A 14,165-nucleotide genomic window follows, 5' to 3' on the forward strand; every position below is an offset into this window, starting at 1 on the left:
TGTGTTCTCCAGCAAGTATAAATACTGGATATCCAGACATCTCACTGGTATATGCCAATGTGGGTGCTGGTACAGTTTGCTTCTACGAATGTGTGTGTAAACCTTTAGTTTACCAAACTTTCGGTTTACACAGGCAAAATATATTTGAACAAGCACCTCATTCAAATGGACATGGAACATCTTTAACATGCAGCACATGCATGAGCATCTACACTCTGCACAGGATTGCACCAGAGTTGGTATTCAGCTAGATTCCTCGAATTGTGACAAAGACCTTCCAAGAGGAAGCTTCACCTAGAAGAAATGAACACTATATTGAAAAGCACTATTGTTAAATGTTTTACAAAGAAAATGGTATGACACCAGTGAATTTGGAAAAAGAACAAATCTGAATTAGCCCTAAACTCTCTCAAGATGCTGACACCAGAAAAAAAATGAAATAAAGCAAGTTATTTGTGTGTTTGACAGTTAGCTGTTCTAACACACTTACAGCTTTCTTACCTTTATGTGCTTTGCAAACAGTTTCAGAACTCTGCAGTCTCCTTTAAATGCTGTCATTGACCTAGAAATAAAAAATTGCAAAAGGAAATGCAAACATCAGGGCTGAGATTAAGACCACACAGGAGGAAAATAAAACTAGCTGGCATTTCTCAACATACTTGAGACACACAGTTCCCCAATGACCTATGCTTGTACTTTGAACGCTATGTACGTTCTCATCTGCTACTTGCAGTGATCAACAACCGGACAAACACAATAGCAGGTATCAGTAGGTGGCAATATTGCTTAGATAGCTTTTCAAATACTGTTGAATAGTTAGGGCTTGTGCTTTCACAGCTAACAGTTCAAAACTGACTAATCAACAAATTCTAATTAAAATATTTGCCATTACTGACATATAGGCATCAAGGAACATGCATGTGTCCAAAGGAAAAAGCTGTATATGTACAAATGTAGATTTTACAGAATTTTCCTGCAGCTTAGCAGATGAGTAAACCTAGACTGCCACAGTCTTTACTGTTGGGATTGTCTAAATTCCAGTTGACCAAAACTCATTTGTCTGAAAACCTGACTTATTGCTTTGATACTCCATTTGAGCACACACTAAGAATTCTGTTCGGTATTAGTAAAGCAGGAGACTACACATCCAGTACTTATGGAATGTCTCTGCATGCTTTCTGCAGTGAGTGAGCCAAATTTTCAAATTTCACTTGTGAAAAGCTAAAGGTTTATATACAAGCATACATACACCTAAGGCTCAGACAGTAGTATTTGCATGCCTGGGCTAAGCATTACAGGCACATCTGCTGTGTCCATGCTGTTATCTGTAGCATAAAATTCCCAACTCTGTGTACTGACAGAAAATCACAGGAAGCAGGGTCAGAACACAGAAGACAACCATGAAATCTGTGAGGTATACATTAATTCATCAAGACTTCATGAATGAGATAGGGGAGAAGAGAGAAGGGAAAAAGAAAGACAGGGAACACTGAAAATCATCAACATTTTGTCAGTCTGAGACAGCTGAGAACACAGACACAGATATGGAGGCACTCCGGACAGACACACATCATCACTTGAGGCCCTGGAATGCCTTGTCCTCACTGCCTTTGGTGCTATCAGCATCATGGCTCTACAGTCACTAATTCTAGTGGTGCATTGTGATGCTCTACGGCTTTACTGTGTTCCCACATATAACATGTTGACTGTCTCCCCAAAATTTGTTACACCTTTTTTTTTAAACAATAATAGCACTTACATGCAACTGAACTACTAAGTGTTACTTTAGTCTAAAACCAAACACCACACTCCCACAGTTTAAAGCAGCAAGGGATATTGCATCAGTTTCAGTCAGTAAATTTGTTGGCTAGCAGAGGACAGTGTCCCAGTTTTGCCTTTATGTCTGTGGATCCAAGACAAAACCTCTGACTGACAGCCAACCTCAACATAACATTTGCTATCGACATACTTGATGAGTTCCAAGGAACGAAGGGCAGAACTGCAGATAACCAGCATCACCACTGACTTCTTCTCCTTGTGGTTTTTACGGAGTTTTGCCCACTTAGGACAGACTGAAATGAAAAAGCCCACATACACACTTACAGAAAGTACTACTTAAATACATGCCACAATTTTAAATTGCAAGAGTACATGATGAATGGTAGCCAGCAGCGAGAACACACATGCTGACTCCTACGAGGTCTGGATCTCTGGCAACAGTTTTACATTTAGTCATGGCTGAGAAACTGGAAAATAAAATGTCCAAAATAAATACAATACAGAAATATTATAGAGCTGAACAAATGAGATAGCATTAAAAATCAACATGTGGTAAGGTGACAAGGCCACTGTCTTCATTTGTCACATATGATAATTTGTATCAAGTAAAACCAGTTGAAAACAAACAAACAAACAAACAAACATTTACCAGACCAGAAGTTCTATATAAATACATAAAAGAGAACAAAAATACTCTTGGTTCATGTCAGTAGGCAGTGGCAAGATTGTTATTGGAAGGTAATACATATACGTACATATGTATACATACACATACTACTTATGACAAATAATCCCAAACAATTAAAAGAAACTCTAAAACACTTTGGTTAAAAAAAAAAAAAAAAAAGATGTTTTGTAAAAATTAGCTGGAAAAACAAGACCTGTCACAAAACAAACAAATAAATGAGAACAACAACAAAAACCTATAATCCTGGAAGTTATTAATGTTTTTTAATTAAAAACTATTTGGGGGTGCAGATAAAAACTGCAATAATAGTGCATACATGATGGTTTTCATACAATTTTCATCTCATCCAGACCAACATTTTAACTTACTCTCTTTCAGGTATGAAGAAAAACTGTGGGTGAGATCATTGGCTGGCAAGAAGCAGGAATCTGAAAACATAAAGGAGAAAGTATTTTTGTTGACGTACTTTTAACAGCAAAATGAGTATAAATGCTTGCAGCATAGCCATTAGTTATATTGATGAAATCACATTTATGTTAAAATCCACCATCAATAAATTACCATTTGTAAAAAGAGATACAAGGACATCACGTGTACGTGAAGCTTTAAATTGTGTAAGTCAGTGAGAGTAACATTTCCCTACCCAATTGTAATTCTTTTTTTTTTCTCCCACCATAAAACCCGGAATACAGGACTGCCCAAAGGTGATCACATACTTCAAAACAAGTCTTTACCACAATCAATCAAAGGTTTTAGCCAAAAGCCTTACAGTCAACCTGCTAGACTGTTACTTCAATCTAAGATGGAAAATGTAGATCACCCAGACAGTTCATACTGCATAAATGCAAGAACCTACCAATAAGTGAGACAGATGTTGGTCACTCTCCTGTCAGTGAGTTGCCTTTCTTTTTGGCCTTTCATATTGTGGTAATCTACCTAGTTACAATAGCCCTAATAGTAACCCTTATTCTGCACTTTGACACCTTTTTTTTTTTTCTTTTTTTTTTTTCATTTCCCATTGGCTGCCTATCTTTTATCTACATTATATTAGCTAGTAAATATGAAAAGGACTGCGGCAGACACGCCATTTGACTTTAAGGTCCATATAGAGGCAATGAAGAAAGACAGTGTCCTAAATTAGGTAGTTTGGAAGGTCTCTCTTTTTTTTCAGTGCCTACACAGAAGTCTAGGATCTTAAATTTGTGCTTAAAATTAGATGGTCTGAAAACTTGCCATAGTTGTTAAGGCTCTATTGCCTGATGGAACAATACGCTCCCTTAGAGCATTAACAACTCTGTCTTCAGGGACCCACATATTTGTTGTCATTGCACATGAAGCACTGCACCTCAGGGTGCCTGTCTATGGAATGAGATGATTGCTGATACATTTGAACTAAATTAAGGAGGTTTCCTTATGCACGTTATTTATGTTCACATGGATGGCACATTGTGCTAATGCTGGCACTGTCAATCCATGGTTTCTACTGCAACAGGCAGTGTGACAAACTTGCTTTATAGCTGGATCCTGCCAGAAGTCCTGCCTGCGCAGCTTCTTGAGAATAGCCACTCTCCACCACTACATCTTCCATTTAATGGGTGCTGTCTTGCTAAATACTTCTATTTTGTCCGAATCCTTTCTATTAAAACCAGAGATTGACATTTACTGGGACTTGAACTCCAAAGGGAGCTCACTGTGTACAAATGAAGGATCAGCAGCTGATTTAATTTGAAAATTATGTTTAAAAGATGCATTTGATGCTGGTGGCAAAGGGCAGTAGCTGGTAAAGTACCATAAACATTTGGTGGTAATAGGAGAGCTCTAACCATCCGCTACAGTCCTCTTCCCCCATGGGCAAAATATCTTAGCTGTTGGTTTGCTATTCTGAATACATTAAGTCTCATTACTGACTGAACAATTCAAAAGATGGTTTCTAAAGCATATAAGCTTCAGTCATTGACTTTTCACAAATGCTCCAGCAAAACTGAGTATTAACAACAAATTTAAATAAAAGTTTCAGAAAGAGGGAAAAAATCCACACAGCTCCAACCTGTAGCAAGAGACCACGCTGACTACAAACTTGACCTTCTGCACTGTGTCAGTTAACAAGAACACACAGCTCCAAATATTTGCTTATTTGCTCAGTGCTTTGACATGAATGACTTGACAGCTGTAGAAGTTAGTAAACTCCTTGGGTTTCCAAGCCTCCAACTCCCAGCACAAAAATAAAAAATAAAAATCCCCTTCCAACCCAAGAGCCAATCCATGTGGAAATGGGTCACTTCATTAGCCTAAAGGCCTCTTTCAGTAAGAAGCAAACCAAAGCAATTTATTATTTGCTAAAAACTCTGAATGTCTAGAAATATTTAACACAAGCTTTTCAAAGCAATCTATATGGGAGTTTTCCAGGTTTTCTTGATTTAATAAGAAAGCTGAACATAGCCCAAAGAAATGAAGAAGGGTCAACTTAGAATCATGGATAATAAGGAAGAGCATATTTATCTAGAAAGACAAGTTTAAATGTTAAAAGATAGACAGCACTGCTGGGCTAAAAGGGTGCTAGATTGGGCATAGGTCACCTGCAGTTCAAGAAATATCAATGGTACATGCAGATGTGTTAATGGGGCAGTTTGTTCTTCATATGCCATCTCAACAAATAATGGACAGTGCCTGGAAAATGATAGTGCCTCTTCATCTGTAGAGTGAGAGGCACACAAGTTCAGTGTTGCCTTTACCTCTAAGGCAACCTCTAGCTGACAGAGGGAAGCTAACCCTGCTCTGTCCTGCTTTGCCTTTTCTCTCTCTGTCTTTTAACTGCAGACAGAATAAAGGAAACCAAGAGGGTGCTATAGTCATGGTTAAAACTTGTTCGCTTTAAACTTGGACCAAAACTACCATCTCATTTCATGCCACTCCCTGAAAATCCATTGTGTTCAATATTTCATAACCATGTCAGAATCATGTTTTGTTACTTCTTTGTCTACTCCTCTTAGCCCTCTTATTATGCATCTGGATAGATGCAGATAATCCCAGAAATGAAAACTGTTTTCACTGTCTTTCTCAGTCAGTGTCTTGGAACATACTAAGGAATCGTACAATTTCTATGAGAAAGGTGAGCTTCTAAAATTAATTCTTTATAATAAAAAGAAACAAAAATGGTGTTTTTCTTTTCACTTTTTCAACTCGAAGAAATCCTCATATTTGTTCAAAATAAATTAACTTCTTTACTAAAGAGCAAAGTATAAAATATATACAGTATAATAAAATATTTCAATAAAAAGTACAACTCTTAAGACCTGTCTGAAAAAAATCCCCATTCTTCTACAGAAAAAGAATTCACCAGTGTCACATTATTTATCTATTAATATAGGATAAATTACCTGACAGTGTTAATTCCTCTATTTCAATCACTGAACGTCTTGCACCAAAATGTTGACTAAGCAGATTCTGTAGATCCTCAGGGACACCAGGTTTCGGAGAGGATTTTTCCAGAACATCAGATATTTTCTTCTAAAAAACAAGCAACAGGGTTAAGTATGGTAGGATACCATTTTTTGCTCTTTCAGTAGCTAACAACATAGTAAATAAATGTTCCTCCATAATTTCATAAAGGTAATTGGATTAATTAGAGCTTCATTAGGAAAAGCTCTTACAACGGAACATGACTGTGTTTAGTGGGAATGAAGACTTCAGAAGCAAGTCCAGATACTTTGACAACAATGGTCCATGACCCTGAAGATAAAAAATCTTGTTCACTCACCTAAAATGCCACCATACCTAAAACATAAATGAAAGCTGTTTTTGTGGGGTTTGCTGTTGTTACACTTTAGTATCAGTTTGAAATTTGATTCATTATTTTTTTTTATTACCATTATTACTCAAGCATTAATTACAGGAATCAAATGATTATGTAAAACACCTATAATTTGAGTAAAATAGGACAACTATCTCTTTTTGGAAGAGAAGGTGGTAAGCTAGACTAATAGTATACATCATATCATGGGAAGTATGATGAAAATGAGTTAAAAGTTCACAAAAACAGAAGTCTAGCAGAAAGAGTTCAGCATCTGTTTTGCTCCTCCAGAATATATATATTTTTAAACCAAACATTTTTTTGAGCCTTAACATGAATTCATGGAGATGGAGTTTTATGCCTTAGGAATGTTAGCAAATAACAGCTCTGAATTTTCACTGAAAAGAAAGTATTGTTGCATTTTTTCACATAATTAAATGGATCATGGTGGTAGATCAGCCCAATATTCCTGTTATCTAAATGATCTGCCAGCATTTTAGATTACAGAAGATTTTCATGGATAGAGGCAGTCTGGAGAGAATGGCACGGATCCGAAGCCTCACGCACTCTCACTGAGAAACGATTAATTTGTGAAAGGCCAGCTTGAGGTTTCTCAGCTGCGTAAGCTAAAATTAACTTGCTGTCATGAGGATGTGGGGCAGTACAAGCCTGAAAGTTAAAAAGAGACGGAGAGTGTGGCTAGGACATGGCAACAGGATGTGTATCTGTGAGGGATAGTGAGACTGTGGAGGGACAAGGTGGGCCTAGAACCATTTTTGGCAGCTGTGGAGGGGTGGTGGGTATCTGTAGTGCTTACACCTTCCTCTTGGCCGACCTTTGGCATGGCCCAAAGCCCCCTCCAGTCATTGGAAGACTTTCAGTAGATATGCAGCTGGTTGGCTTCTGTAGTGCCTGAACCTGTGGCATTCCTTTGTAAGCTTCTCCTCCATTTTACACTGTTATATTTTTCTGCCTTGCAATAATTGTCTTTCCCAGGCATGGCCACAGGCCACCTGCAGTACACATAGCCTTCTCACGAGGCCTACAAACAAACCTCTTCTTTGTTATTCCTAACAAATACCGAAGGCAGGGCACTAGGGAGAAATGCTCTTCTCCAGCCCCAGCCTCTTCAGTGACCCACATTTGGGAACCTCTGCTTTAGCAGAGGATAACACAGAAGTATCAGACTCCTTTCACTTGGTAACTCAGCGTAAGCGACTGTTCCTCAGGACCATTATATCACTCTCTGGGCCACTTGATCCCTCCAGGAAAATTACAGCACTCTTGAGGAGAAGCCTAATACTAACAAGAAAGTCCGTAAGAGTATGAGCAAGGACACCTGAGCAAACTCTCTTCCTTCGAGGAGAGCTGTGGGGAAACATTCCTCACGCAGGAAGTTTTATTATTTTTCTTCCAATTTGTTCCAGATGCTTAACAGTAAAGTTTTTCTTTTCCTTCCTTTTTTCCTTTTTTTTTTCCTTATTTTTTTGGAGACTGCAGTTTGTTTGGAAACAATAGATCAGCCTGATAAATATTTTCTGATGAATTTGCTAACAGGCTGTGTATGTTAACTCAGTGGCCCTAGTGCCAGTGAAACTAAAGGTGTAACTGAGTGCCTGTTGTTTGCCTGGGAATGGGGTCTCTTTGCTAGGGCTGGTTCACCACTCTTGTGGTGGGATGCTTTCACTCTGGCAGCAGTGGATCAAGCTCTGCGGTCACTTTGCCAGAGCTGCATTTAAAGCTAAATCCCACTCTTCCTTCTCCCCATTCCCCAGCTGATTAAGAGGCCTGACATAATATAAAAAAGCCACCTCTCTGCCTTGTGAGGGAGCCAAATATTTACACAGGCTGTCCCAAATGACAATTAACTTGCTTGGTGCCATGTTATTTCCATCTAGCCTGCAGAGTGTGTGTGATGTTGAGGGTGAGGATGGAGCATGGCCAGGGGGGCAATCCAGAGTATTTATTTATGTACTTATGCTAGGAGGACAAGAGGGAATGAGGACAGTTCTTGGTGCAAAGGATGCGACAGCAGCTGAAGCCTTGCCACACAGCTGAAACTGGGCAGATTCTGCAGAATGAAATGCCACCTTTTTTTGATAGTTACATTTCCCAGTATGCCACACCTGCAAGCTGCATGTGGATGTAGAAACCCTTGAGTGGGTTTCAGTTCAGGTGAGGAACGGGTATTTTGAGTAAAGTCAAAAAAGTGTGAATTTCTACTCTTATCTGAAAAAGGCTGCAACGTTATGCTGCTTCACATCACAGGGTTGTCCCAATTATGAATTTTACACCACCACCCACACCCCAGGATATCCGTACCTTCTTTCTCTTCTTTGCTTTTACAGCGCTCTCTTGTTTTTCTTCAGGCTGACTAAGAAAACACTCTGTAGGCTGCAAAGCACATATTCAAAAAAGAAAAAAAAAGAAAAAAAAAAAGATTCAGTATCAGATATCTGATCACCTGGAAAAAACAAAGTCAACAAAGGGAAGCAAGAGAGAAATACAGAAATATAATGCTGGCTAGGGAAAACAAACAAACCCAAATGTCCCCACCTGTAGAAGAGATCAATTTCTTACAGTTACCTATATCTGAAGTAATCTTGGAATTGAGATCTCTGCTGTAACCAAGAGAGGAATAAAAGCTGAATCATAAAGGCTGCAGTCACATTTTCATAAAATAGTGAGAAGTGGATTATGATAAATTAAAAATAAAAAAGAGGGAAACATGAACAAAACATTTCAACAACGATATACTTTTAATCTCTATTATTGCATGCTATCATTTTTCTAAATTTTGCCAATAACGCTCTGAAATATCTGGGTCTAATGTGAGCATCCAGATGGTGAAAGATGGTAGAAAAGGGTGAGAATAATTGTCAATAATCATGCTCTGCATTTCCTTTGACACTTGTAATGCAAAATTTAGGAAAACATGTTTCAGATTTGTTCTGCCCCATTTGTGCTTTGTCTTCTCATAGCAGGCAGGGTCAAATGTGTGTAAGAAAAATACACGTTGCATTTCAGAATAATCTTCATCCAGCACATGTGTTGCGATTATTAACCCACGTTTGTGCCTGAGCGAGCAGGCTGAACCAGTCCATTTGTAACAGAGTCCCTGTTCACATAAATCAGGGTTAGGATTTGTCTGAAAGCCACCTACAGCTGTCCAAGAGAGGAAGCAAGGTACAGGTTTACAAGCATAGCAATTCTCTTCCCTTTTAATTTCTTAGGGACTTCCACTTCCTGGAAATGCAAATGATTCTGCATACACAGGCTTTAGAGCTTAATAAATGACTCAGAGAGAAGGAAGGGGAAAATGGGCTGAGCTGCAGGAAAAAACTCCTTGATATTAGGATGCATCTGGCTAGAAAAATCTGCTCCTGTGAGAAGCCATGGAGAAGTCTCATCAACATGGTACATTAAAAGCTCATGGACCACCAGTCCCTGAGCCTGGAGGCAAAGGATCAGCAGGAAAAGGAGCCTGGCCGAAAGCCAGAGGATTTGCTCCTTCATTCCCTTGTTAGGGTACCTTCAACAGGGCCAAAGGAAAGTTAACAGATGCTCAGAATAGCTGAGCCTCTCCAAGCACTTCTTGCACTGCCACCCTGACAGGAGGGCACTTCATGACAACTTGCACCAAATGAGCCTGGCCAGCACATTCGTACCTTTCCGTGCCCACTCTCAGATCTTTATCGAAGGTGTTTCGGGGAGTTTAATTGTTCATGTTACGTCTTCACTTCCCCTTTTCTCCCTACCTCCCTTGATAATGTAGTTATAGAAAACAGGGAATCACCACGTTCCCCACAAACAAATGACCTCTATTGATTACTCCCGTTTTCTGTGCCGCGATACAATCACTGCACTTGCTAAAGTAGCAGTAACGTATAAAATTGGGTCTGAAACTGGTTGAGGCTTTAAATTATGGTTTAGGAACTACCACAGCAGATTAGTCTGGGGACTGGCTAGAGTAGGCAAAGCACTCAGTAGCTAGGGCTGGAATATAATGCAGCTTGGATCAATACCTAGCTGTGAAAAGCTGTGATTGGAAATGTATCTTCCTTCAGCAAGTAAAGATCTGTCCCTGTGATTTTGTCAGGAATAAGCAGATCCTATTTTCACTAGAAATCAAGAGACGGCAAGTACAACTCACTTCAGCTAAGAAAGTTGTTCCAGGTTTAACATAAGGTTTGTGTTTTTATTTTTGTTTATTTTTTTTAAATCTCCGTCCTGACTCAGATTCAAGTGCTTATAAGAACAACACCATACATTTCCTCATTCCTAGCCCTGCTGTTAGCATTCCCAGACATTCAGACTGAAACAGAGCTACCCTCTGCCTTCAGGTCCTGCTCTACCCTTATGCATCCCAGCTGTCCATAGATACTTGAAGACCACTTGCCAGGTGTTTAAACCATAAATTCCATGTTTACCATTACATTCTACATAGAGAAGAAGCCTTTGGATTGATTTACTCAAGAGACACTACCAAGCAATCAAAAAGCCAGAATGGAGCCACTCTGAACCTCATTCTTCCCATACAATGTGATGGTTCCTTATCCTACAAAATGTCATCACTGTTTATGAGCCTTTCAGAAGACAGAAAAATGCCACTCATTTAGTTTGGGCTCATTTCTTCCTTCACAAGCATTGTGAACTGTTTTATATACATCTGCAAAACACCATGTGCACTCCCAAACGGTATCTACATGTGAAAAAGAACAAAATGCAGAGCTGAAAAGAAGTCTCTAAGAGAAACAATATTTTCTCACTGGTAACCCTTCATTCAAATGCTTAAAAGTGTCATCAAATGTCTTGGCTTCCTTTTTGAAGGCAGTGTGTAGCCTTTTCTTTTGACGGCAACAGAAGTACACAGCAGGCTTGTAGGGAATGCCTTGCTTCCTCAGAGAATCATGTCAGGACTGAAAAAAACCTCCTTTACAGCAGCATGTATATATATTTAGGCATGGCATGCTGTTAGCAAGTGTCCACCTTATTCAGACATTAAAAATAATGCCATAAGAGAAAAATAAACTTCATGGTGGTGAATGGCTGTAAATCTACATGGCTTTGATGATCTATAATCCAAAATATTTAGGTATCTGATCTAAACTGAACTTCTGACCCTTAACCAAATGTTAGTTGCCTACCTACTCATGCAATAGCTCTTTGCATGGCACCCTTAGGAAAAGGTCATTTGCATGTTTTTCTTATGCAAGACACAGAGCAGACAACCTGCTGGGTTTTGACATGGCTCCCCTGTGCTCTGTGTTTTTATGCTATTTTTACATGGAAGTTCTTAAAATGCAGAAAACAGGAAATTTGTGCTGAGACCACTGATTTATGAACTAAAATGTCATAAATTCCTTGTTTGTTAATCATGGACATAACATAAAATATTTCCTGTATTATATTTCTAACACAACTTTTTTTTCTTTTTCTTTACATGTTGCCAAGTTACTGGAAATTCAAATGTAAAGTGAAAACATTCTTGTGTGTGTGTGAAAGTTTACATTCTAGGTCAGCCATATACTCTGACTTTTGGAGTTCGTGACAAAGTAAACACATCAATGCTCCATTCAGATTGGAGACAAATCATTCATTTCATTGTAAGCCTGTGGACAGTCTGCAGACTGGAAACATAAATGTTCATAATTCTATCTGGCTGTCTCCTGACTGGCTTTAAGATGCCAAGTCCACTGCAAAATAGCTTCTAGCCCATGAATAAGGCAGAGATGAGTGAGTAGAATAGGTTATGTCACATGCACCAGAACTACAAACCTACTGGTGTTCTGTAAGTACATCCAACTTTGCAAGCGTTTTGCTCTAAAAGACATGCAACAGCACACACATGACTGAGTTCCCACAAAACCTTTGCACCCAGGAGTTTCATGACTGAAGATCAACTCATCCTGCTCCAAAATACAGACTGATCTTATTTATATTCTGATTTATATTCTGCCCCAGAAGAGCTGGGGCAGGTGTTGTGCTACAATCCCAGTCCACCTCAGCAGGGTAACCTGTGTTGGCTATCCTTTCTAATGTTCTCACAGAATGAGCAAAGCAACTCCTCCAAATAAACCATCTTAACTTTGTTCTAACTGTGTACACGAAGATAGTGTTGATAAAAAAGGGCTCCGCAGGCATCCGCACTGAGTTGAATTCCTCACATCTGATTCCCAGGTAAGGTGTGTAGAAGGGCAATGCAGCTTTCTGCTGTATTGCTCAGTTCTCTCTTTCCTAATCAAAATATGGAACCAGTTCAGACATTTGGCTCACTTCACCCTTGGTCTCCTTGGAAAGACACCCAAATGCATGGTAATTACTGTATTGCTTACACTTCTCTGTTACTAAAAAAAAAAACATACCTACAAATGATTTTCACTTGGTCTATTGCCTAGGCATCATACCGTGAATTTAATACTGACCTAGGGTCTAAATTAATATCCATAACCTCAAGGAGAGATAGCCTCCAATGTCATTTTATCTCCTTGACAAGCATTCAGTCCATTCTCCAGTTCGATACCAGGAAGACAGAAGAAACCAATTTTCAGACAAGAGATTTCTTAAAACCAGCTGAGCTCTAGCTCTGCTAAAGTGATGCTATCTGCCAATGACCTTGCTGCTGTTTCCTGGGTGTATTCCACATACCGATGAACAACAAAGTTCTTAATGGTTCTAAAGGAAGCTTTTTGCAGTGCAAGGTTATGGAAACATCAATCCGTGTAGACCTAAATTCTTCCTCATGTAGACATTTCAAAGGGGACATGCATGGGTGAAGATGTCATACAATGTTTAAAACACAGCTTTCAAGACCTTGTGTATACAGGGAAGAGGAAAAGATCAGAGGATAAAACAGTGGTAGCACCACTCAGGCATTTATCCTTAGACAGTCACTTTTGCAGGTGATCAGCTTGGCAATCACACAAAACAAAAGCTAAATTATGATTGAAATAAGCTTGAATGACACCACTTTCAAATACTGCAAAAATAATTAACCCCCTCCCAATTTATGATAAAAATCTTATTACATGAACAGATTAGACAAAAAGTGAAGAAATCTGTCCCTTTAGTGGAAGAATGGGGACTACACTCCCCTACACGGTATCATTTAAGTGCTCTGCATAATTGCTAAACTTACAGACCTGTTTTCTTTTCTTTTTCACAGCAGGTTTGGAATCTGGATCTTGATGTATTGCTGTCTTATCACTTGGTTTCTCAATTGTTTCATCATCTGAAGGATCTGATGAGAAAAAAAGAAGGGGTTTTCATTGCATTTTCATTTTTCAAATTCATCTTTTCTTTGCATTCAAAATATGGATTAAGATCTTTAACTACAAGCTTGTCAAAATAATATAATCTCAAGATTAGCAACAAACACAGCTGTAATAGAAATTTAAATCATTTTTAAAAAATGGTATTTGAAATTTACTCTAGGAAAAGTCCCAGTTTTTCCCTCATCTTCATAGGATCTGTTCTGGCAGGCAATGTATTTCCATGTCTTTCTGTAATGCTACACAGTTGGTGCCATCTGCAGCATCACAGGTAGAAATGTCTAATCTCTCCAGAAAACCACTTGAACTAAGTTGAGCACTGAAAGAAGATGTATCTGATAAACTACAACACCTCAAGTTGCGTGACATCTCTCTGTGTTATTTCAGAAAAAGTAAAACGTTATCTTAGATTCATAGCACTGCATTCATCATAGAGAATTACAGACCTATCTCAACAAATCATTAGACCCCAAAGTAAGAAACAGTTCTGCTCCTAAAGACTAATGGCTCTGTGGACCATAGGATCACTGAAGAAAATATATAATTCCTCCTAAGTTTGTTGACACTTCTTTTGGAATAAGTTATTTTTTCCTACAAGGACAAGAGTCTTGCAGATGGAGGAATAAAAAACCCACAC

The 14,165-nt window shown here is 38.8% G+C and overlaps 1 protein-coding gene across 1 annotated transcript in view; it reads right to left on the reverse strand.

Annotated features, from left to right (window-relative positions):
- Positions 1-14,165, reverse strand: part of CMSS1 (cms1 ribosomal small subunit homolog) — a 232,342-nt gene that overhangs the window by 5,733 nt on the left and 212,444 nt on the right. The window contains exons 2-7 of the mRNA XM_032193968.1: positions 13,400-13,497; positions 8,580-8,651; positions 5,845-5,974; positions 2,836-2,895; positions 1,970-2,072; positions 502-562 (exon numbers count right to left, since the gene is read on the reverse strand). Of these exons, the coding sequence (XP_032049859.1) occupies positions 502-562; positions 1,970-2,072; positions 2,836-2,895; positions 5,845-5,974; positions 8,580-8,651; positions 13,400-13,497 (524 nt within the window). The remainder of the gene's footprint in view (positions 1-501; positions 563-1,969; positions 2,073-2,835; positions 2,896-5,844; positions 5,975-8,579; positions 8,652-13,399; positions 13,498-14,165) is intronic.

Source organism: Aythya fuligula, chromosome 1, assembly GCF_009819795.1.
Source record: "Aythya fuligula isolate bAytFul2 chromosome 1, bAytFul2.pri, whole genome shotgun sequence".
Classification (NCBI taxonomy): Eukaryota; Metazoa; Chordata; class Aves; order Anseriformes; family Anatidae; genus Aythya; species Aythya fuligula.